Source organism: Sinocyclocheilus grahami, unplaced genomic scaffold, assembly GCF_001515645.1.
Source record: "Sinocyclocheilus grahami isolate Dianchi unplaced genomic scaffold, SAMN03320097.WGS_v1.1 scaffold399.1, whole genome shotgun sequence".
NCBI classification, from domain to species: Eukaryota; Metazoa; Chordata; class Actinopteri; order Cypriniformes; family Cyprinidae; genus Sinocyclocheilus; species Sinocyclocheilus grahami.
The window spans coordinates 590807-612266 of record NW_015505578.1 but is presented as its reverse complement, the minus strand read 5'-3'; the positions used below and the strand labels follow the sequence as shown (position 1 = coordinate 612266).

The 21460-nt window shown below is 36.4% G+C and overlaps 5 protein-coding genes across 6 annotated transcripts in view; 2 read left to right on the top strand and 3 right to left on the bottom strand.

Moving 5' to 3' along the window:
* Window positions 1-24: 24 nt before the first annotated feature.
* On the bottom strand, window positions 25-4179 carry LOC107550500 (uncharacterized). The gene is made up of 8 exons (XM_016231797.1): window positions 4035-4179; window positions 2085-3806; window positions 1911-1977; window positions 1467-1798; window positions 803-875; window positions 671-725; window positions 465-590; window positions 25-217 (listed from the first exon to the last, which is right to left on the bottom strand). Exons 1-8 carry the CDS (start codon window positions 4075-4077, stop codon window positions 116-118), a joined length of 2520 nt encoding a protein of 839 aa, XP_016087283.1. The 5' UTR covers window positions 4078-4179; the 3' UTR covers window positions 25-115.
* Window positions 4180-5174: 995 nt separating this feature from the next.
* On the bottom strand, window positions 5175-8652 carry LOC107550473 (deoxyribonuclease gamma-like). Its single transcript, XM_016231755.1, has 9 exons — window positions 8598-8652; window positions 7400-7552; window positions 7122-7210; window positions 6954-7040; window positions 6753-6859; window positions 6521-6633; window positions 6276-6433; window positions 5700-5796; window positions 5175-5397 (listed from the first exon to the last, which is right to left on the bottom strand). Exons 2-9 carry the CDS (start codon window positions 7538-7540, stop codon window positions 5317-5319), a joined length of 873 nt encoding a protein of 290 aa, XP_016087241.1. The 5' UTR covers window positions 7541-7552; window positions 8598-8652; the 3' UTR covers window positions 5175-5316.
* Window positions 8653-9116: 464 nt separating this feature from the next.
* traf3ip3 (TRAF3 interacting protein 3) lies at window positions 9117-15676 on the bottom strand. Its single transcript, XM_016231754.1, has 15 exons — window positions 15559-15676; window positions 15076-15153; window positions 14353-14814; window positions 14065-14173; window positions 13707-13776; window positions 13577-13604; window positions 13017-13046; window positions 12825-12920; window positions 11971-12042; window positions 11641-11781; window positions 11332-11469; window positions 11000-11135; window positions 10696-10835; window positions 9726-9845; window positions 9117-9490 (listed from the first exon to the last, which is right to left on the bottom strand). Exons 3-15 carry the CDS (start codon window positions 14722-14724, stop codon window positions 9290-9292), a joined length of 1653 nt encoding a protein of 550 aa, XP_016087240.1. The 5' UTR covers window positions 14725-14814; window positions 15076-15153; window positions 15559-15676; the 3' UTR covers window positions 9117-9289.
* Window positions 15677-16370: 694 nt separating this feature from the next.
* On the top strand, window positions 16371-18013 carry LOC107550470 (ATP synthase F(0) complex subunit B1, mitochondrial-like). Its single transcript, XM_016231753.1, has 3 exons — window positions 16371-16496; window positions 17609-17645; window positions 17764-18013. The coding sequence occupies exons 1-3, from the start codon at window positions 16469-16471 to the stop codon at window positions 17996-17998; spliced, it is 300 nt and encodes a 99-aa protein (XP_016087239.1). The 5' UTR covers window positions 16371-16468; the 3' UTR covers window positions 17999-18013.
* Window positions 18014-20218: 2205 nt separating this feature from the next.
* The window catches only part of eps8l3b (EPS8 signaling adaptor L3b), a 10427-nt gene continuing 9185 nt past the window's right edge, over window positions 20219-21460 (top strand). For both annotated transcript variants that reach the window (XM_016231793.1, XM_016231792.1), the window contains exons 1-2: window positions 20219-20341; window positions 21208-21267. In XM_016231793.1, the coding sequence (XP_016087279.1) occupies window positions 21230-21267 (38 nt within the window). In that variant the 5' untranslated portion in view covers window positions 20219-20341; window positions 21208-21229. The remainder of the gene's footprint in view (window positions 20342-21207; window positions 21268-21460) is intronic.

Here is a 21460-nt window from a genome sequence, read left to right as displayed (position 1 = left end):
TTTTGCATGGCCTTGTGCAATGGTTTCTCTATCACACTTGCAGAGGCCTTGATTTCTTTGTGTGTGTGTGTGTGTGTGTATTTAATCATGTTGAATATCCAAGATTCTTGTGAATTCAGTAGATCCAGTCCAGGCTGTCTGTGGCCCACCAGTAAGACAGAACACCCACCGCCGTCGCTAGACTCACTGCTAACACTGAACGCAGCAGGACAAGACACTATAGAGACATCAAAACAGAGTTCGGTCACAATCTGAACTGTTAGGCTAGATTATTAGCCTTATTTATTAATGACTTTAATGCTGTTGTGCTTGAGGCTGATACAGGAACTTGAATTGTACATTAATAATGGCAGCATCAGAACTGACATTTCTATGACAAATGTTTACACAATTTATACATAACTTAAGCGTACCATGAGCATGTTGTTATTTACTCCTTTAATTTCAAGCCAATTAATATTTACCTTATTTCTCTTGGGTTGTTCCTTCAGCTGCTTGTCTGCCTTTTGTAACCCCTTTGGTAAGACTTTGTACCTTCCTGTGTACAAGCGTCTCTCATTTGGTTCATCAGAATAACTTTGGTCCTGAATCATGTGGATAGCAGTAAGACAATGACTGATTACTATTATTTGATCATTTTATTGTTTGCTTGATGATCTGATGTTCTCACCTCAGTCCTCAGGATGCTGGCAGTGTCATCTTCTGTGTTTGATTCCTGTTCACTGCTACAGGACAATATAAAATGCAAACTTACGAATCTGAAATATGAATGATATTTGAAGCTGAATGAAATCCATCTTACCTATCATTATCTTCCTCAATTTGCGAAGATTGTTGGCGAAATCTTAACATAACTTTGTGGGTCCTGTCTGTGACTGTTAAGAGAGATGTACATATTTATTCATTTAGCAGGCATTTATATCTGAACCCATGATCTTGATACTAACACCATGCCCTTACATTTGATCTACAAAAAATATTTTCCCAGCAATACATTGGGATTTTCCATTTTTTATAGGGGACTTGAAAGTGAGTGTGTGTGTGTGTATAATTACATTTTTGAAAGAAAATATATTTGTATTTATTTGATCATAAAAACCATATTGCTGTGAATATTAGTTTAAAATAACCGTTTCCTGTTTTATAATGTAATTTATTCCTTTGATGGCAAAGCTGAATTTTTAGTCTTCAATATGCTAATTTGGGACTCATTTCTTATTGTCATCAATGTTGAAAATAGTTAAACTGCTTAACTTCATCATAATACATTTTTTCTGGATTCTGAAAGAATAGCATTTATTTGAATTCAAAATCTTTTGTAGTACTATAAATGTATACTGTCTCTTTTGATCAATTTAATGCATCCTTGCTGAATAAAATATTCAGTATTAATTCCTTTTAAAAAATCTTACTGACCCCAAAGTTTAGAACGGCAGTGTGATTCTATAGAAAATTTCAGCACAAACCCTCATTTTGGTCCTCTTCATAATATCTGTTCGATGCGTCAATTCTCGCTTGTTCCTGCTTCATATCCCTCTCTATTTCAATTTTCAGCTTCTCCAGGAAATCGCGATCGTCATCACCTATCATTATACTTGAGTTCATTTGAACTTCATTAATATCACAGTCATAATCATCAAGTCTCATGTTGTCCTCATCCATCAGAAGGGTGCAGATATTTTCTCTGATGTGTGAGGGTTCATGGCTGTCTGCCTTGTTGCTTGGGTCTTGTTTGATTGAACTGGACTCTGGAGGATGCAACTCACTGATGCAACCTATTGTGCTTGGTTCCTCTTCACTGCCGTGTGGAAATATCACATGCAAATCAAATTTATGAGCTTGTATGGTTCACTAAAGTATAACACAAAACACTTTCCTTTTGAAGTGTCAAATGTTGAAATTGGTCTTACCTGTATCTATCCTCCTCATACTGAGAGGATTCTGGCTCCAAACAAAATGTCACTTTGTGGCTTCTCCCTGTTGTTGTTGTTGTTGTTGGGTAAGAATTTACCAAAATTAAAAAATTGTCCTAATAAAAATGTGATAAATTAAGACGTTAAGATGGTACACAAATGAGCATTTACCCTTGTTTTCCTTGCCTTCGACAGACTCGTAGTATCTGTTAAATGCTTCAATTCTTGCCTTTTCTTTCTCCCAGTCCCTCTCGGTCTCCTCCCCATCGTTCTCCAGCTCTTCCAGGTAATTGTCCTCTTCATCACAGATCAACTCTTCTCCATTAATGTCCCAGTCATATTCATCAAGCTTCAGAATGTCCTGTGACCAAAACGTCCCAGGTAACAAAGTGTGGACATTTTCTCCAGTGTCTGAAACTTTTGAATGTTCACTGTTATATTCTTTGTTGTTCTGGTCTGTTTTCACTGATGGATGTGACTCACCAACACTTTCAGATGAATCAGTCTCAGAAGAAGCATCCATTACAGTTCCATGAGATGCTGGAATGCTTGATAAACCTTCTACATTACACATCTCTGGTTTCAAGCTATCTTTGACCACCCCATCCACTAGTTTGTGCTCAATACTGTGCCAGTCTGTCGCAAAGTCCTTTGTGAAGGTGTGCTCTTGTTTCTGGAGAGCTGTGTTTTTGTCCTCTGAGACAGTACGTGAAATGAAATCAGGTGTATCTTCTTGGTTTTTGCAGTAATCGTCACCATCACTGCTGAAATGACTGTCATAGTCAGGCTGCTCATTCATGTAGGATTCATTGGAATTTGATTTGATTCCATAATCAGAACTTTCCCCAATGTTTGAAATCTCACGATGATATTCAGCATCTGTTTGGAACAATATGTCATCATCGGATTTCCCAGTTGTTGTCTCCACATACAGATCCTCATTCTTGACATAAGTGAGCATGTCTGCAGGATCCATGCATTCATCTTTCTTTTGGACATCATCTTCCCTTGAAGTTACAACACTGTAAGGCAGGAGAGGTTCTTCTGGGCCTACAGCCTGCACCTCAGCTTGCTTGGTGTCCATGTGATTGGGTTGTCCACCCTCGGGACCTTCACTGCTGTCCCCACTGTCACTTTGAGACAGATCAGAGGAATACTCTGCTAAAGCTTCCTCGTCTCTCTCATGGTCCTCATGATCTTCTTCTGTAAATTCTTTCATCTCATTCATAGACTGAACCTCCGCTAAGGCTACTGGCCAGTCTTGCAATGTTGACTGAATGGCACTAAAATTATTGAGCTGCTTATCATCTGGTGCATGCTGAAGGACATGCTCCTCAGTGCTGTCAGGCTCCATTCTTTCCTCTTTTAATGTTGAGCTCTCATTTTCAGATTTGTCCACCATCTGGTAGGACAGTAGATGAGATGTGATCTCCTCCTGAGTCCGTGCTCTCATTGTATCCAGACCATAGTGAGTTTCTTTTGGGAGAACCGTTTCCAGCACATTGACATCTTCAGATTGTTCCTTGCTCATTTGATGGACACCTTCATGTATCTCAAATTCATTCTCTCTGCAATCCTCTTCATGGAAGCTTAATTGCTGGTTTTGGGTTTGTGTTTTATTTTCGACTGCATCGTTGTCATCCCGTGAACCACAAAGCGTAGATCCTGCCTTCATGCTTTGTTCATCTAAAGAGAAGTTCCTATTGTTCTCAAAACAGTGCTTAGTTTCCTCTTCCCTATTCGTCCACTCTAAATCTATGTCACAATCAGATCCACTGGATTCTCTGTGACTGTCGTCCTCCTCCACATCTGGCTCATGTTGAAGCACATTAATGCTGTGTGCGGTTGCTGCATCATCATCAAAGTTTAGATGCTCAAAGTTTGCCTCTGTTTCTTTAAAAAAAAATGAGTACAGACATCAGTACTAATTACACTGTAAGAAAAAAAGCAGTAGAAAAACAGATCACGTCCTGGCAGAAAATACCAGTACATTTTCTGTTGTTTACAGACATTTTCTTCAACTTTAAACACTCTCATCAATGCACAATTCAAAATATGGGATCATATGATATGATATGCGCAAATGTACATTAAACACAAAGTGTTATACAGAAAACTTACCTTTGAATGCATCGTTCAGAATATCAGCAATGTTTTGATCCATCTTGTTTTTGACACAGCAGGAGGTGTAAAGTGTTTAATTTCCTCCCATACAGACAAAATCAGATTCAAACATGACAGACACTCTGAATGTTTTACCACTTGACAAAATGGTAAAGAGTGTGTGTTGCGTACCGCTTTGTGTCATAGCTGCTTCCTGTTCAAACAGGGTCATCATGACAACAAGAACATCAACACAGAATTTAAGTTACTAAACAAAAAACAGTCACATGAACATGCAATTTAAATCAACATTGTTCAAATATCAAAAGTTAACTTATCAAATATGTCAAGTTTTATTTGCTTGATTACTATTATTTTCGTCTTACTTTTATGTGTGTGTGTGTGTGTATGAGTGTGTTAGTGCAGCAGGAACACAGCCTTGTATGACATTTTGTAGGTTGTGGTTTGAGAAGCACAACCACACCACACATCTCTAAAGTGATGCATCCGCCGCATGAGTTACACAGTAATTTTATTCAAAACGCTGCTGTGGCTTTCCATCAGATAATGTACACCGTTTTTAAAATGAACAAGATGCTCGGTATCCATTCTGAGAGGTTTCTTTTTTAGTGAGTGCTGCGTGTTTTAGTCGATTTTAAAGTGTGAATTATTTAGTGACATTACAGAATGAAAGAACACAAGAGCATAGCTTCTACTCCTCTTGATCAAAACATGCAACATGACAAATCATGACCCTTTCATGTGAATATATGACAGTTTTGTGGCTTTTAGTCCAATTGTATAATATTTGTATAGAATTTCAGGTATAAAATGGCAAGACTGGCAATATGAGGACATTGTGTTTATTATATAATCTCGACTATTAGCGACTTCAATACAGGACGCTATAGCAGAGCACCAAGCCACCATAAATCCAAAATTTATTTAAAAATTAATTTGTGTATATAATATTAATGAATGATATAAGAAATGGCTTAAATAGTGTAGTAAACAACTTTTTTTTCTTGAAACGGCATAATAAAATATAAGATAAAAGCTTTTATTTTCCATTATCTGTTCACATTTTCTATCATTTCAGAGCCTCTAAACATCATCTATGTTTTCAGCCACTGGTGTTTTCTTGCATGACAACATTTACACAGTAAATGTGTGTAATAATTGTACACGCTGCACATGTAGTATTGGACATTGAACCAGTAAATTATCACAGTATCAGGCAAATAATTATATACTATTAGAATTTATACTTTGTAGGTCATATTCGCAGATATTTTTCATTTCACAGTTCATGGCGCAGGAGGTAGCGATGGTTTGCTTTCAAATCCACCTCTACAGGATAGTGGTCACTGACTTCCAAAGCCTAGGTGCAAAAAAATTATTCGGCCAATCACAACGCACTGGATTGTTGGCCAATCAGAGCAGACCTTGCTTTTCAGACCGATGTTTGTAAAAATCGACGCGTTTCAGAAAGGCGGGGCATAGAGGAGAAACAATAATGTACAGTATGTGGAAAATAATGTGTTTTTTTAACCTTAAACCGCATAAACACATTTCATTACACCAAATACACCAAATAACGTTCTTTTTAGCAAACATCATATGACCCCTTTAATACATTTTACACAGTTTTATGAATGAACTCTATTTTGCAATACTGTTTACCTCTTCCTCAGATAGATTGAATTCTTCTTTGAAGTTGAATGGTTGAGCAGATTCCGGAACTATTCCAGAAATTAGTTCTTTGCCATGAATAATAATCCTAAAGCGGGTTTTCACAAAAATTTTACTATTAGACTATCTAACATAGACTGGTATGCCATTGTAAAATTGTAGTTTAGACTGAGAATGCTATAGAGTGCTGCAGGAATGAGTCCTAAAACCTGGAAACAAGCAACTTCACTAGTCCACTTTTAAAGCCTCTTTGTGTTTACAATCACACTCTTGCAAACCATTCTCATGCAAACTTGTAGATGGTGGTGGTGTTGTTTGTTTATAGCTTAACTTTAGCTTTTTACATCTGGTGACTGTATTTTTCTGTGATTAAAACGTGAAAGAATCATTTTTCCCCCTTCAAGTCATAGAGCTTGTTTTCTGGAATAATACAAAAGTCAATACAAAAATCGTAGGGAACTGGTTTAAAGGTGACCTCTGGGTTGGCCTTCAAAATTAAGTCATCCTTGTAGCACTCTATTGCTCCTGTGGTTACTGTGTTGGTTTGCTAAGAAAGTAAGACCAGACCTGTCATAAGCGCAGTGTGTTTTTTCACGCACTGTAGTGTCTTGTTCATCTCTAATCAGCCAGTGGAACTTTGGGTCACTCCTGAGACGCACGTTTTTCAGTCCTTTATTGGTAACATAGCTGCAAGCTGCATTTAAGTCCCCCAGAAACATCACATTCTAGATAAGAAAGGTAAAAAAAAGAAATTATGTACAATCCAGGAATGAATATACAATCTATCATTCTATCTAATGAGTTCTGTGTACCTCAGTTTTCCATTTCTTCCTGATTGTTTGAAAGACCTCATACAGTGCCTCCATTTCTTTCATTGCACTCTTAGGACAGGTGTGCTGACCAATAAGGACAAAGTTCTTCACCACTGTAAGATAATGCAACCAGTCAGATTCAATATGAATGTATCTGAGAAAATTATTGTGCTATAATGTGCTATTTTATTTGGTGGTACTAGAAATGCTCTGTGGAACGTTTATGACGTACAGGTTGTGGGAGAACGGATCCATATGATGAACGGCTCTCTGGCGAATACTGTGCTCTCGTTGAACTCTGGGTGCTGGTATTGCTCTTGCACCTGTAGCATGTCTTTTCTGTGAACACAGAAGTTTATCATCATCACTCCTAATGTTTGCAAAATTCAGGTATGTTCACAGACGATCATACGCATTATAAAAGTTTCATTACCTGTAAATGTACACATACTGCTCTTTATATGTTTTCTTCCCCATTCTTTTACTCTCTAAATGTGTGTAAATGTGAGATGTGTCAAATCTGGGGGAAGGAAAATGAAAACATTATTATATTATACATTAATTCAGATTCACGTGTGTCCGTAAAATGCTGTGAATATACCTGTTCAGGTTCATCAACAGTGCAGATACAGCTTCACCTCTAGAATCTCGAACTTCCTGAATCAAACTCAGGTCACAGCGAGAAATGATCTATAAGTAAAAAAAAAATGTTTATAAGACATTTATAGATAGAGAAATGCATTTAATTTTTTATTCAGATTCTCAAATATTCTTTGTATCTTTGTTAAAATAAGCCATTTTGTTCATTGTATTCTTAGGACAGGTATGCTAATCAGTGAGGACATTTCATTTTTGGTCATATTATCAAATAATCTATACCTTTATCAAAATCTCCATAACTCTCTTATTGCTGGCCTTTGCTTCTCCATAGCTCTGGATGTTGAAGGCACAGATCTTCAGTGAAATTACAGAAGTCCAAAAACATAATCCAACAAAACATACCAAAAGAGACGACCTCATTTATCAGGATACCTAGAAATACACAAAGTTTCATTAATCTAACAAAACAACACCACTTATTTGTCTTTTTGGATAGTGTAGTAGTATATAGTATATATATATATATATATATATATATATATGTATGTGTGTGGGTGTGACCCTGGACCACAAAACCAGTCTTACATTTTTTTTTTAAGCTGGGGTATATTTGTAGCAATAGCCAACAATACATTGTATGGGTCAAAATGATTGATTTTTCTTTTATGCCAAAAATCATTAGGACAGTAAGTAAAGATCATGTTCCATTAAGATATTTTGTAAATTTCCTACTGTAAATATATAAAAACTTAATTTTTGATTAGTAATATGCATTGCTAAGAAATTCATTTGGATAACTTTAAAGGCGATTTTCTCAATATTTTGATTTTTTTTGCACCCTCAGATTCCAGATTTTCAAATAGTTGTATCTCGGGCAAAATTGTCCTATTATAACAAACCATACATCAATGGAAAGCTTATTTATTCAGCTTTCAGATGATGTATAAATCTCAATTTCAAAAATTTTCAAAAAAATTATGACTGGTTTTGTGGTCCAGGGTCACATATATCTCAATTGTAAGTAGTATATACATATATATATATGTCCCAATTGTAAGTAACTTTTGATAAAAGCGTCTGCTAAATGAATAAATGTAAATGTAAATATAGCATATACTGTAGGATATAATTTAATAAACCTAAAGTAGTATATATATATATATATCCCAATTGTAAGTCGCTTTGGATGAAAGCGTCTGCTAAATAAATAAATGTAAATATAACATATAATGTAGGATATAATTTAATTTAAACCTAAATAACGTAAATAAACCCATCTTCTTCTTGTACAGCCCATGTCTTTAGCCAGCTTATGTTAAAACACCCCAGGCCTACAGTACATACTGTATGTGTCACACTGTGGCATTGTACTTCCATTTTTGCATCATGTTAAAGCTGTAATTCATCAGAAAGTTCCTCTATAATTTTAAATCTATGAGACAAATGAATTTCCGTAAAAGCGTATAAAATGACTCACCCTGTATGATGACTGTCAAGCGATTATCAGTTTTTTGGGCTGGAATGAATGTTTTAATGGACTCTGGTTATCTTTACACAGGAAACCATGGTGAAAAGCAGTGCTGGGCAAGGGGAGGGGCAGTGTGTGAATGTGTTGAAACAAGCTGTGTCAGATCTCCATTAATGTGTGGGCCAGTCTGGAATGCTAAAGAGAGCGACCGGTCATGACAATGTGCTTTTTCAGCCATTCAACACGACAGTATTGTCCTTTTATCTTCAGTGAGTGCTAACTGAAAAAAGTTTACGTTACTCTATCTGGAAATTATCTTCTGAAATCATTCAGTAAAAATAGAGATGCAGTTCAAAATACAAATATTACATGTTTAATACTAATGTCAAAATGCAAGTCTTGTTGTTCACATTAAATTTATTTCAGGCTTAATCTAAAACAATTCTTTAAAAGTACCGTTTTGAATTCCAATAATCAGTTATAAACTGTACAATACAGACACAGATGTAGGTATTAACACAAGAAATTCATTCAAACATCTTTGTTTTGTAACATGATACTAGTATTTACACAGGCAGTTTTCCATACTAATACAAAGAGCCATGAAAATTCTTAGCATAATAATAAAGCCATTATATATGGCAAAATAAATATAAACCAAAAAATATCTAGAAGACTCTTGGTTTTGCTATTTGCTTTTATCACACAGGTCTAAAGCAGGCTCCATGCGGCGCTGAAGCTGTCTGGATGAGGTAGTCCTCCATACGCTGCTCCAGGACAGAGTAAAACTGGCGGAGCTGCTCTCTGGCCGGGGGATGATACAACCACAGGGCTGCCACCATCACCACCATCAGGAGCAGTACGACAAGAAATAGACAGAGCCAGGACCCACAGCTTCGACTCTGTTCAGGGAGATGAGGGTGGAAAATGATTTATGGCATTAATGGAAACCAAATGAAAGTGGGGAGAATCTTGATCTTAACCAACTTAATTTTGAAAACAGCTCACTGCAGCTGTCAGAATATGTGGTATTCAAAAATATATTCATCTGACAGACTAAAAATTCAGAGTTATAAGAAAACCAGGCTGAAACTAGACTTCTAGTCATGCATGGATGTTATGTTGATAGAATCTCACCCTGCTGTTGTTTTGGCGTGTCGTCAGTATGTTCAGTTCTTCTCTGCATTGGGTCAGTCGGGACTGATAGCTGTAACACTCTTGCTCCAGGGCCTCAAGATCCGCCTGCAGCTCCATGCACTGCCACAGCAAGCGGGCAATCAAGACAACACTATGTTAAACTATGTCTTCTATTAATGTATACAAACTATTTACAATAATTGTTTTGTTGGTTTAACTTTTTATTTTATTGCCCCCCTAAAACAGTCCAAGTATGATCCTTTTTGTGCACTGAATTTCACTGCTACTCTACAGCTTATAAAATGTTATATACAGTATATATCATATATAAATTTAATAATTTATTAGTAATTTATTACATTTAAGGCAAGACACCAAAGGTGAATAGGAAAAAGAAGAGAAAGAAAGAAGTAATAGATATCACCATACATCCCTGTGTTCATTAAATTAGTCATTACAGTACATTAAGTTACTGTTTTGTATTACAAGTTTTGTAAATGTTTAAATGCAAATGAGGCATTACTATAATTAATAATTTTATCATATATATTATCATATTATCATCACAACATAAATCTGAACACTGGATAAATCTAGGCTCAAAATGTTTTCCTTTTGTTGGTATATTAGAGTTATGTTTCTTTGCATAGAAATTAATATATAATATAATATATACGCCATAGAAATAATTTTTAATTCATTTCTGGGAATGAAATATAAAAATCAGGCAAAGGGTATATGAACAAACCATTAAGTTTGCTTAATGCAAAAATGCCTATAAAGATATGTATTGTAATATCGAAAGATGAAAATAGTTAAAAGGTAATAAAATGAATACTTATATGTGTATTTCATTCCATAATACATGTGAAAGAAAACATGTTACGGAAGCAAAATCCCAAAATTCATCAATGGTTTTGCCTGTAGTGCCTTATTTTGAATTTCAGTGATCGCTCTGGCAGATCTTTACCTTTTCTTCTTTCATTCTGAGTCTATGATCAGTCTCTCTCAGTTGTCTCGCTGTGCTGTTATCTGTCCGCAGGAGCTGCTCCAGTCCTGAAGTGTCTTCATGTATTTCTGTGCTATTGTTCCACCACTCATCGTTGTGTCCTGTGAGTGTGTAGAATAAAGGGAGACAGATAAAGAAAGATATCAAACTGCAAGAAATATGAGAGCTGAAAGAAATACAGCTTGTTAACTTCTTCACAGTATATTATATTCCAAAAATTCTAAATATCTGAATGAATGTGAAGTGAAAGTCAGTTTTCCCTCACCTGTGTGTTCCTGTAGATGTTCTCTCAGGTTGAGGTTCTCGTCCTCCAGCTCTGAAATGAAGGAATGAAGCTCTGCTCTCTCCTGCTGCAGAGATTCAGAATGTTTCCTCAGCATCTCCTCCTGCTCCACAGAACGCTGCACAAACACACTCTCAGTTACACAACACATATAAACGACATGCTCACCCCCCCCATTCATTTCAGTGTAGTTATGATGGGGTCTACAGAAAGCAGGGTCCTGTGGTTTGTCAGCTTTTGCAAAAATCTGTGATGTGTCACTCAAGTCCTTCAATACTCTGGTGATGTTTTCTTTTACAGTGGCTTTGGCGTACCTCCAAGTGACCCTGCAGCTGTAGCATCTGATCGGTGCACTCATCCTGCCTCTTCTTTAGCTGACTCGAACCCTCTTTCAGCTCCTCACACAGCCTCTGCCACTGCTCAGACTCTGCCTGTGCTGTCTGTAGCGCTCCCTGGTGGAAGGGAAGAGTGGGAATGAAAACTGAATTCTTGGAACACAGCTAGGCGTTCTAAAAGAAAAACTCAGTGCGATTCGCAATGCTAAATATGGAGGTAATGTTGGTGATTTGTATTACATTTTATAATTGTTATTACGACTTTGACCACGGCATTTGCTTACTTACCTGTAGGTACTCCATCTTACTCTGAGCGTCCGCCTTCTCATTCTCCGCCCTCTGAATAGCCTTCATAGCCTGCTGTTCATACTCCTCCCTCTGTTTTTCCATCTTTAACACCACTTTTTTCACTCCATCCTGAGGAACCTTCTGAAAAAGACAAATTGCAGCATTTATCTTTCTATGTCAAAAAGTTTCTCAAACTCTTTGACCTGTAGGCTACTTATCAAGGGCCAAGTTAAACCAATATGCTATTTTACAAATTAAAAGCACAAAAATATACAACAAACCACAGCATGGTTTGGTGTTGTTGCAGAGATGCAGCATTGCAAGTCTTACCTTGATGCAAACCTGCAGCTGAGCCTCCAGAGCTTTGATCTTATTCTTCAGCAAGTCCTCATCACAGCGTGTCTGTGGGAGGAAAAGGAAATGTGTGAGAGAGATAGAGAGAACCACTGAAGCAAGAGTTTTCAGTTTCTGTACATGCATTACATCCTGTCTTATAACTGCTTCCGTAGCATTTTGTTAAAAGCAAGCAACCTTTATTATTAATAATTCTCAATTGAATGCTACAGTATATTGCCTCTTGAGAAAAATAAAGAATGAGCTCAAAATGGAAAAATGAAAAAGTCTGAATGCGGGGCGAGTTTGAAGCATTGCAGAAGCGCAAACAAACCCCTCTCTGACGCCTACACTGCTCTCCATTACGTGTGTGCGAGCTAGAAAAAGAACCTTTCTGTTTTTTTGTTGTTTTTTTCAGAACGAACCATATAGAGCTGGATGTTGGCGAACACAAGACCATCCCCCAGCCTCTCTCTGTATTACTGCTGTGACCAAACCAGGAAATTCGGCAACTGATGAAGCCAGTATTATGCAGAGTGACAGCATAGCTAATGTATCAGTAATGACCATGAATTTCAGAATGCTTTTGAATATGGTTTGTCTAATTTTGATTTAATAACCACAGCTTTTGAGCTGTATGAACTCCACAAAAGCCGATAATCATGTTCTTCAGCAGATTTACGAATGATCCAAAGATCATCTTGTGCTTCAATGGAAGCAAGAACATCTGACAATCTGTATAAAGGATTTCACATGGCCAGTGTGTTTGATTAGATTTCATAATGTACAGGTGCATGTGTGCCTCTAAATGATGCTGCAGGTCTTCAGCAGGAAGTAGTTTACTAATGTACCTTCCACAGGAGCTCTGTAGAGTGCAGTAATGTGGCGGCGCTCTTCTGGAGGTTGGAGAGCTTCTTTTTAAGAGCCTCTTCTCTGTGTAAGGCCTCCTGCATAGAGATGTCACATTTCACATCAGTAACATATTTTAAAATCAGTCAGGAAGAGCTGGTGTTTTTAAATATAAACATAATGGGTTGTCATACTTCTAAATAGTCAGCTAACTGGTGTACATCCTAAAAACAAAAGGAGAGGAAAAAATATTAATAATTGTTTTAAAATAAATTACACAACATTACCATATTTAGCTATTTGTTTTTAAACAAGCATCAAATTTCTTACTGCTTCTTTGATGGTAACAAATCCAGACCTGATGGAAGAAAGTTCAAATGCTGCATTAATATTTACAAAGCAGGTGCATTATGATTACATTTTTCATTTGAAAATATACAGTAAATGTAATGTGACTCACTCAGTCTGAATGCTGGCGGTTTGCAATGTCTTCTGGGTGTTTGAGAGCTGAGTGATGTCTTTAAGCAGAACTGTGAATTATAAACACAAAACAATATTTTTAATAGTACTAATATTATAATATTTTGTCATGTATCATTTTGTCACATCCTAACATATATAACAAAACACTTTCAACTGGTGTACATCCTAAAAACAAAAGGAGAGGAAAAAATATTAATAATTGTTTTAAAATAAATTACACAACATTACCATATTTAGCTATTTGTTTTTAAACAAGCATCAAATTTCTTACTGCTTCTTTGACGGTAACAAATCCAGACCTGATGGAAGAAAGTTCAAATGCTGCATTAATATTTACAAAGCAGGTGCATTATGATTACATTTTTCATTTGAAAATATACAGTAAATGTAATGTGACTCACTCAGTCTGAATGCTGGCGGTTTGCAATGTCTTCTGGGTGTTTGAGAGCTGAGTGATGTCTTTAAGCAGAACTGTGAATTATAAACACAAAACAATATTTTTAATAGTACTAATATTATAATATTTTGTCATGTATCATTTTGTCACATCCTAACATATATAACAAAACACTTTGAAAAATTGATTCTTTTTATTTCCAATATCATGCAGTGCATAACACTAGTATGTTTTGACATTTTAACCTCACTATTACTTATTACAGTAAGTAGAACTTAAGTATTCATGTCTCTGATTAATTTAAAGTGATGTTAGACATGACTTGGTTGGACCTATGGTTATTCATCAGAAAATCCACTAACCTCGTTCCTTTTTCATTTTCCCATGAAGCCGAATAGAATTGAGGACTGGTATGTCCCATCCATCTGATTTCAGGTCATGTTCATCATTCATTGGAGATGTGGAGACTGTCTTTGGGATTTGGACATTTGATTTCAGTGTTATTATAAAGGATCAGTGTTATTATAGAGGATGTCATTAAAGAATATAAAAAAATTATTGAATTTAATAAATTAATTTAAATATTTAACAAATATAAAACTGGTGAGCAATCAGTCACAGACCAAAGACCTGGTTAATAATCTCTCTACCTGCTTTGTAAAGTTAATGCCATCTCTCTGGAGCTTTACATTTGGACGTGTTATCAAGGGCCGTCTGACTGACTTTAAGGTTTGCGTCATATGCTCTGGTGCATGCAGAGTTTCCCTTGAGTATCTGTGCCTTGGCACTGCAGATAACAGTGCATATGTGCCATGGTCCACTGGTCTTCTTTTGAAGAACTCAAACTGTCTTTTGCGATGCAGTTCATTTTTAATCCACCTTGTGTCCAGATCTCTCGTGGGACTACGACATGATGTTGTGTTATTCCGATGGCTGATTTCTCTGTGCTTCACGGCACGCTGCTCCACTTTGTACTCATAATTTGCAGCTGGTGACCTTCTTTTGTCGTGAGCACCCTCCATTCTGTCCAACTCTTGAACTTTGTAGGATATTTCTGGGCACTGGAATGTCACCTCACAATGTAAATGTATGGTTCTTGAAGTGGCAATTTTCTGTAATTGAAAAACAATATACTGTATATCCATCCTTTAGTGGTACTATATCATTAGATCTCAAAAATAGACCATCCAAAATTATCTAAATGACACAAAATGAGGATAATCAACAATTGCTGTAATAAAACAAGCAAAAACTAAAAAAGCAAGTTATGCTGTTGTGGGTCACACTTGTGTGTTCTCATTCTTTTCTGATCTAGAATAAATTCATGTTTATAGTGGTTACATATAAGATAATAAATGCTTATTTAAACATACTGTGAGATGGCGTGTGTCCAGTCATTCACTTCTGGTGTCATATTGTTTCAAAACGGGCATGAACTGAGCTACATGCAGCTGAAACAAAAAGGTTCAACCGTCAATGATTATTTAAAATGCAAACGGTGTTCATATATATGCAGAGATCTGCTTAATAATGACTGAAAAATGTCTCTAAGACGCAGCATGCAATGCTCCCATATAGAGATTTGCAACAATTTTAGGCACTACGTTGACTGAAAATCTACATTAACAAAAAAAATATATATTTTAAAAAGCAATAAATAAAACAATTTTCTGAAAGCATCATTTAAATACATTTACCTAAAATGTCAACAAGTTGAAACCAAATATCAGGTTGCAACTGAATAACAAGCCTGCATTCATACAGTTACACCAACATCTTGTACGTTGTGCAAATGCAAGATAAACTACAACAAGTTTTAGCATATTTGTGTCTTTACATCCTTTTAATGAAAGTACCTGTTCTGAGATGAGTCCCTGGAGTCAAAATAATTGTGAAAGCCGAGTCTGAACACTTTGAAGCCTACATGGCGCTTGAAAACTAGTTCATTCAACAAAGGGCGGTCTGCTTCGTTTGCCTTGCTTGCTTAACAGGAAGTAAGATGAACCTCACAACTTGTATGAGTTCCTCTATCTCAGCAGCCATGCGTACTGAAACTGGTGCCACACACGGATGGGCCCTAAGATTAGGACTGGAGAGGTGGTCATATTGGCTGTTTAAATGTAGCAAAAGTGGACGGGGAGGGACTAGAGAGAAAGAGAAAGACAACATAGAATCACTATTCAGTGTTATATCAAAGCAAGATTTTAAAATGCAAGCAAAAACAATTATAAGTGGACTCATGTTGATGTTCCTATATGAAAACAAATTAATTTGAGCTGAAGAAAGAAATAAAGTAGACACTTAATTGAGTGTTTAAGTGGGTGTAGAAACAGACTATACAACAAGTAAAGTTTAAAATACCATATTGTTAGACTGTAAATCCACCTATGTTCAGTGTATAGGGCCTACTATACATTTTAATATTGGGCAAATTCCCATTAAATCTAAAAAAAGAATCCAAATGAACAGTGTTTATCTATTTAAAGACGTATTTAAATGTTTATTGGTGTTAATTATCATCATCGATATGTTCAAATAGGCTACTTATGTTAGCAACAACTTACAAGTGTCAACGTTTCTTTTATTGTTTTTATGGTGAACTGGCGCCACATGCTGGCTCCTTCTCAGAGTGCAGAGTATCCCGGATGTGATAGAGCGCTGGTTTTTGGAACATCTCGCGATATCTGAGGCGAGAGTTCCTCATCCTTGGTCTAGAAGGGCACAGAAACGTTTTGTCCAGGGATCCTGACATTGACCTGTTAAAACATGTTGTCGAGACTGGTGCTCGTTTCAGGTGTGTGATTTATCTAATGAACGGTACTCTAATAATTCGCGTTGATTGTGTGGATTAAATAGACGGTTTTATGAGGGAATGTGAAGTTGAAGGGTAAATTTAGGCCGCCTGGTGTGAATGGTCACACATGAACCTGTAGAGAAGCGTGTTTATCTGCTCTAATGAATGTATGTTTTAATTCTAATGATGTTTAAAATGCAATGAAGTCCAGCAGTGATTGCTGCATGAGAACGATCGTGGAGTTAATGTGCTTTCAGTATGTCCTTGTATTGAGTTGTTTAGCTGTTAGCTGAAAGCTAATGTCTCATTCAAACTTTACCACTTATATTAGCTGCGTAATAATTTACATTTAATGTATAATAACATTTATTGAATGTTCATTTAGGGGTGCAAATTAATACATTTTATCTCAGATTTTTGCTAACCTGGTAAGATTCACAACTTGTAACTTATGTATGCAAGGGCGTTTATTTTATTATATCTGCACTATGAACCAAAATCATTATGAATCCAAAAACAGAATGTGGCGTTTTATTTGCAGTCTGTTAATATTGTTGAACTAATGACATGTAGACGACAGGTTTTAGAAGTGACAGCTGCAAAAGATAAGTTAATGAAATTTTTTTAAACAAATCATTGATTCTTTAGATGAAATCACAGCTGCATTTAATAAAACATAATTACAGGCAGTAATGAAAGGTGTCAGTCTTTTTACGGATGACATTGAGATTATTTTCAGTCCTTTTCTAAAGATTTTTGCTAACCTGGTAAGATTCACAACTTGTAACTTATGTATGCAAGGGCGTTTATTTGATTACATCTGCACTATGAACCAAAATCATTATGAATCCAAAAACAGAATGTGGCGTTTTATTTGCAGTCTGTTAATATTGTTGAACTAATGACATGTAGACGACAGGTTTTAGAAGTGACAGCTGCAAAAGATAAGTTAATGAAATTTTTTTAAACAAATCATTGATTCTTTAGATGAAATCACAGCTGCATTTAATAAAACATAATTACAGGCAGTAATGAAAGGTGTCAGTCTTTTTACGAATGACATTGAGATTATTTTCAGTCCTTTTCTAACGACTGTGTTCTGTTTCTTGTAGGTCATACCCTGAAAAACAGCGGGTCCTTTGGCGCTTGGTATGTAAAATCTTTCATTGTTGTGGTCAGTGGTGTGTATGTACGTCTGGGATTGAAGAGAGCTGGAGAACAAATGATATCCATAGACCTCTAACCCTGTGCTGCTTTTACTCCTCAGCTTGGTTCAGGCCTCTCGTTCCTTTCACCAGTCCTCCCAGAGTCTTGCACCAGTTCCCCCTCTGCCCGAGAAGGGAGGAAAGGTCCGACATGGCATCTTCCCAGAGGAGCTTTTCACACTGCTGTATCCCAAAACCGGTGTGACAGGTGGGATTGTCAGCATTATTGCCTCCTTTCTTAGCGTTTCCCTGTTATCCAGATTCCTGTTTGTCTTTTTAAAAGTTCACTCCAAGTAGAAATTCTCGAAGAATCTTTATTCAGAAGTTTACCAGAATCATTCATAATCTATCATGCTTCAAAATGAACATTCACTTGTTTTGCTAACTGCATATCACAATTCCGTCTTATTTAGATGCAGTCCTACCTTATGACACCTTTATGTGATGAATAGATTGATAATAACATTGTTATTAATTAATAATCTCTTCATCCAAAAGATCAGATTATTTTCTGTTAACAGCGAGCGCATTTTTTTTTTTTAATGCTTATTTCTACGATCTCACTTTTTGTTTGTGTCTTTCAGGAAAAGGAAAGCATCGCCAAGTGCATTGCAGATCTGAAGGTCCTGGCCAAGAGCACTCAGGCTCAGGCTACAGTATAGGTCTCTGTCAATGTCCACTCCACACTAAAGCCTCTTGTTTTCATTCTAAATGAACCCTTTCCTTGTGAACATGCCAGTCTGGCAGTGTCATTAGAAGTGTACATACCCGTATTAAATAAAAGATTTGGTTATTCACTAAATTCTTTTTCCGTCCTTTTTGTGGGATGATTTGAAGAACTCCTGTTCTTTGCCTTGTAGTTCTGACATTATTAGTTTAAATGTTTTGTTGAGCTGTTAGGTGATATTAGTAAAATGATTTAAACTTCACAGATTAAGCCATACCTTTCACATTACATCTGCAAACTATGGTCCAAATACTTAATTTAAAGTGGTTGAAACTAGGGCTGGGTAAAAAAATATTGATATTAATCGATTATCATTTTTACGGAAAGAAATCGATTCTTAAATCCCAAGAATCGATTAGTCTAGCCTGTTTTCAGTTAATGGACGGAACGTTGAAGGGCGCTTACCATCCAATATATCGCAATAAGCATTGTGCTTTTGTTACATCCCTAGGATATATGTATTACATTATTTTTAAGTGTATTTCCCGCCCCTTTGGGTGTGGTTATGTTATCCTGTGTATGTGCTGTAGGTGCTCGCTCTCTTTATCTGCTTGCTTGGCAGTAGCAAATTGCCCAAAGCTCTCTCTCTCACTCACACACACACACACGATGCGCAAAACTCCGCATTTGAACAGTCAATAGCAAATACGTAAACTAATAACAAAACAGTAGCTGATTCAGAAGCACCAGATTGTCATAGCAAAGTCAGAATTACCTCCTCTCCTAGGTTCACGAAACGGTCGTCCATAAAATGCATTGCTGTTCTGTTGTAAGTAATCTTAAAGATTCCTAAATGCATCTACTTCCGGAAGGCCAAATAAAGTGCTTTTGCTTTCGCCTAGAGACACACAGCGTCTCCCTGACATGGCTGCTTCAACACTAACTGCGGTTACTGAAACCACGCCGCCTTTCTTTGCATGCACAGTTGGGCGCATTGTGCAAATATTCCCACATAGTGAGGTAGATATGTGGGGGCGTGTTAGAACGAGCCGTTTTAGGGGGGTGTGGCAGAGTCTTAACTTTGATAAAGAATATCTCTTTGGTTTTGAGACTTTAGTCTTTGCAACTTCAGGGATCTTATCTATTCACAAACAGCTTGTAACACTCCAAAGAGAAAGGAAAACTTGAAATCGCATCATATGACCCCTTTAAAAGAAAGGGTACAACTTTACAAGCCGTGTCCTGTCTCATGTAATAGCTCAATCAGTGTTTCAGCTGCGCAAAGACGTCAATATAACGGTTTGTAAACAATGTCATGTATGGTCGCTGTAAAAAACATATTTGGTGACCATAACTGTAACTTTATTATTAGTGTAATTTTACAAAATCAGTCAATTTTCACCTTCAATATTATCGTAATGTAGTACCAACTGACTCTGACAGCATTAGTTGAGATTTTTTTCCTTGAAAATTTGGCATGTACTGTACCTGATATATCCAAAATAATCGATATTGAATCTAATCGAATCACAAGCTTGTTAATGAGAATCGAATTGCGAAATTTGTGTCAAAACCCAGCCCTAGTTGAAACATATTCTCATCTTTCTTTTTAAAATATGCCACTTGGCTTAATGTTTTGTTATGGTAATACAGCAACATACATTTAGTGTGACGAAAGTGTACAAATTCATTCAGGGGTCACTGTGCACCACTTTGTTGTACACGTCACAATGGCTGTCTATTAATGACAAAGCCTTTGTACTCAAGGATGTAAATGTAAAACCTACCTGCTGCTACCTGATTTACTATTATTCAGGAACTAGACTTTGACCTCAGCTTTTCCAAGCAGGAAGACCAGAATATTTGCTCTCAAGCAGTTCACAAAGAAGACGGATTTGAGGATATGTCTAACTTCTGGAGTAATCTGAACCTACATTTGGAGATTTGCGGTTAAATTTTGAATTTTCTTTAAGGTAACACATACAATCATTTGTATAATATGGTTAATTTCAGCTATACTTATTTTATATCCGAAACATGTAGAGGCACTGATACATCGTGTTTAACACAGATTGATAGGGCAGTAATTAATTTGAATAATGTAAGATAGAAACATGGTTACATCACAATTATTCTAATTTGTGTTGTCTTTTAGAGGAGTGATATTATTAGTGTTTTTTTCTTATTTCTTTTTCTGGTTTGCTCTGCGGCGTATCACTTTTGCACGTCTGTTTTCTTCTCGCCAAGCCAAACATGTTAAGTTGTTATAGAGAAAGTTCCTGCTTTGTGTTGTCAGCAGTTTTTTTCTGTTCATTCGTCAAGCACTTCATGACTGGACAGTTCTCGCTTGTTTTTGAGAAGAAGAAAAAAATCCTTGACCATAAGTTTTTTCATTCTTGTAATTGTCTTATGAAAGCCAGTGATTCTGCCATGATTTACTGACCTCATTTAAAAAATCTGACATTGATTTAATATAGAATTTTTACTACTCAAATTTAAAAATAAATGTCAAGTTATGATATTAATACATCAGGCAGTATTCACTAAGTGACTGATTGAAATTATAATTATATATTTTTCTTAAAAATATCAACATTTGAACATAAAAAGCACTTGTTCTGATATTTTGGTTTTAGGCAGCTTAATTTGTTTTGTGGATTTAATACGTGCTTGCTTCACAAACTTGATGACTACACTTTCACCTCCTTTTGAAAAGTTAAGCGGTGTCAAACCACAACTGATGAACAGATACTTCTTCATGTTTCTGCCTGGCATAGCTTCTCAAATGTCTATGCCATTTTTCTGAATGGTTTTATGACTGATAACATTATTATTACAGGTGTTAAATATCACAGTCAAGAATGTATGGGGGGAACCCTGTCCCAGTTTTCCAATCAAGGTACATATCTTACTCACCTTTACCTCCATCAGCGTTATCTTTCACTGTGTGCGAGTGGAATTTGTACCTGAAGCACACAGAAGGGTGTTTCAGTGTGGTGCGTCATGTCCTGTCTTCTCTCATATCGGTTGTCATAACAGCTGTCAGGCAGGTCGTCATTACACAACGTTGTGAGGCAGGGTTATTCAAGTTT

What these genes read in the sequence shown, in the direction of transcription:
- LOC107550500 (XM_016231797.1), bottom strand. Translation starts at nt 4,077, where the DNA reads ATGGATCAAAACATTGCTGATATTCTGAACGATGCATTCAAAG. An exon ending in TCTGAACGATGCATTCAAAG is followed by an intron (nt 3,807 to 4,034) that starts GTAAGTTTTCTG and finishes TTTTTTTTAAAG; the next exon opens with AAACAGAGGCAAACTTTGAG. An exon ending in TGAAGAGGACCAAAATGAGG is followed by an intron (nt 876 to 1,466) that starts GTTTGTGCTGAA and finishes CTCTCTTAACAG; the next exon opens with TCACAGACAGGACCCACAAA.
- LOC107550473 (XM_016231755.1), bottom strand. Translation starts at nt 7,540, where the DNA reads ATGAGGTCGTCTCTTTTGGTATGTTTTGTTGGATTATGTTTTTGGACT. An exon ending in CTGTTGATGAACCTGAACAG is followed by an intron (nt 7,041 to 7,121) that starts GTATATTCACAG and finishes TCCTTCCCCCAG; the next exon opens with ATTTGACACATCTCACATTT. An exon ending in GGAAGAAATGGAAAACTGAG is followed by an intron (nt 6,434 to 6,520) that starts GTACACAGAACT and finishes TTTCTTATCTAG; the next exon opens with AATGTGATGTTTCTGGGGGA.
- traf3ip3 (XM_016231754.1), bottom strand. Translation starts at nt 14,724, where the DNA reads ATGGAGGGTGCTCACGACAAAAGAAGGTCACCAGCTGCAAATTATGAG. An exon ending in TTGTTACCGTCAAAGAAGCA is followed by an intron (nt 13,047 to 13,576) that starts GTAAGAAATTTG and finishes TTTTGTTTTTAG; the next exon opens with GATGTACACCAGTTAGCTGA. An exon ending in CTACAGAGCTCCTGTGGAAG is followed by an intron (nt 12,043 to 12,824) that starts GTACATTAGTAA and finishes TTCCTCCCACAG; the next exon opens with ACACGCTGTGATGAGGACTT.
- LOC107550470 (XM_016231753.1), top strand. Translation starts at nt 16,469, where the DNA reads ATGTTGTCGAGACTGGTGCTCGTTTCAG. An exon ending in GAGACTGGTGCTCGTTTCAG is followed by an intron (nt 16,497 to 17,608) that starts GTGTGTGATTTA and finishes TGTTTCTTGTAG; the next exon opens with GTCATACCCTGAAAAACAGC. An exon ending in AGCGGGTCCTTTGGCGCTTG is followed by an intron (nt 17,646 to 17,763) that starts GTATGTAAAATC and finishes TTTACTCCTCAG; the next exon opens with CTTGGTTCAGGCCTCTCGTT.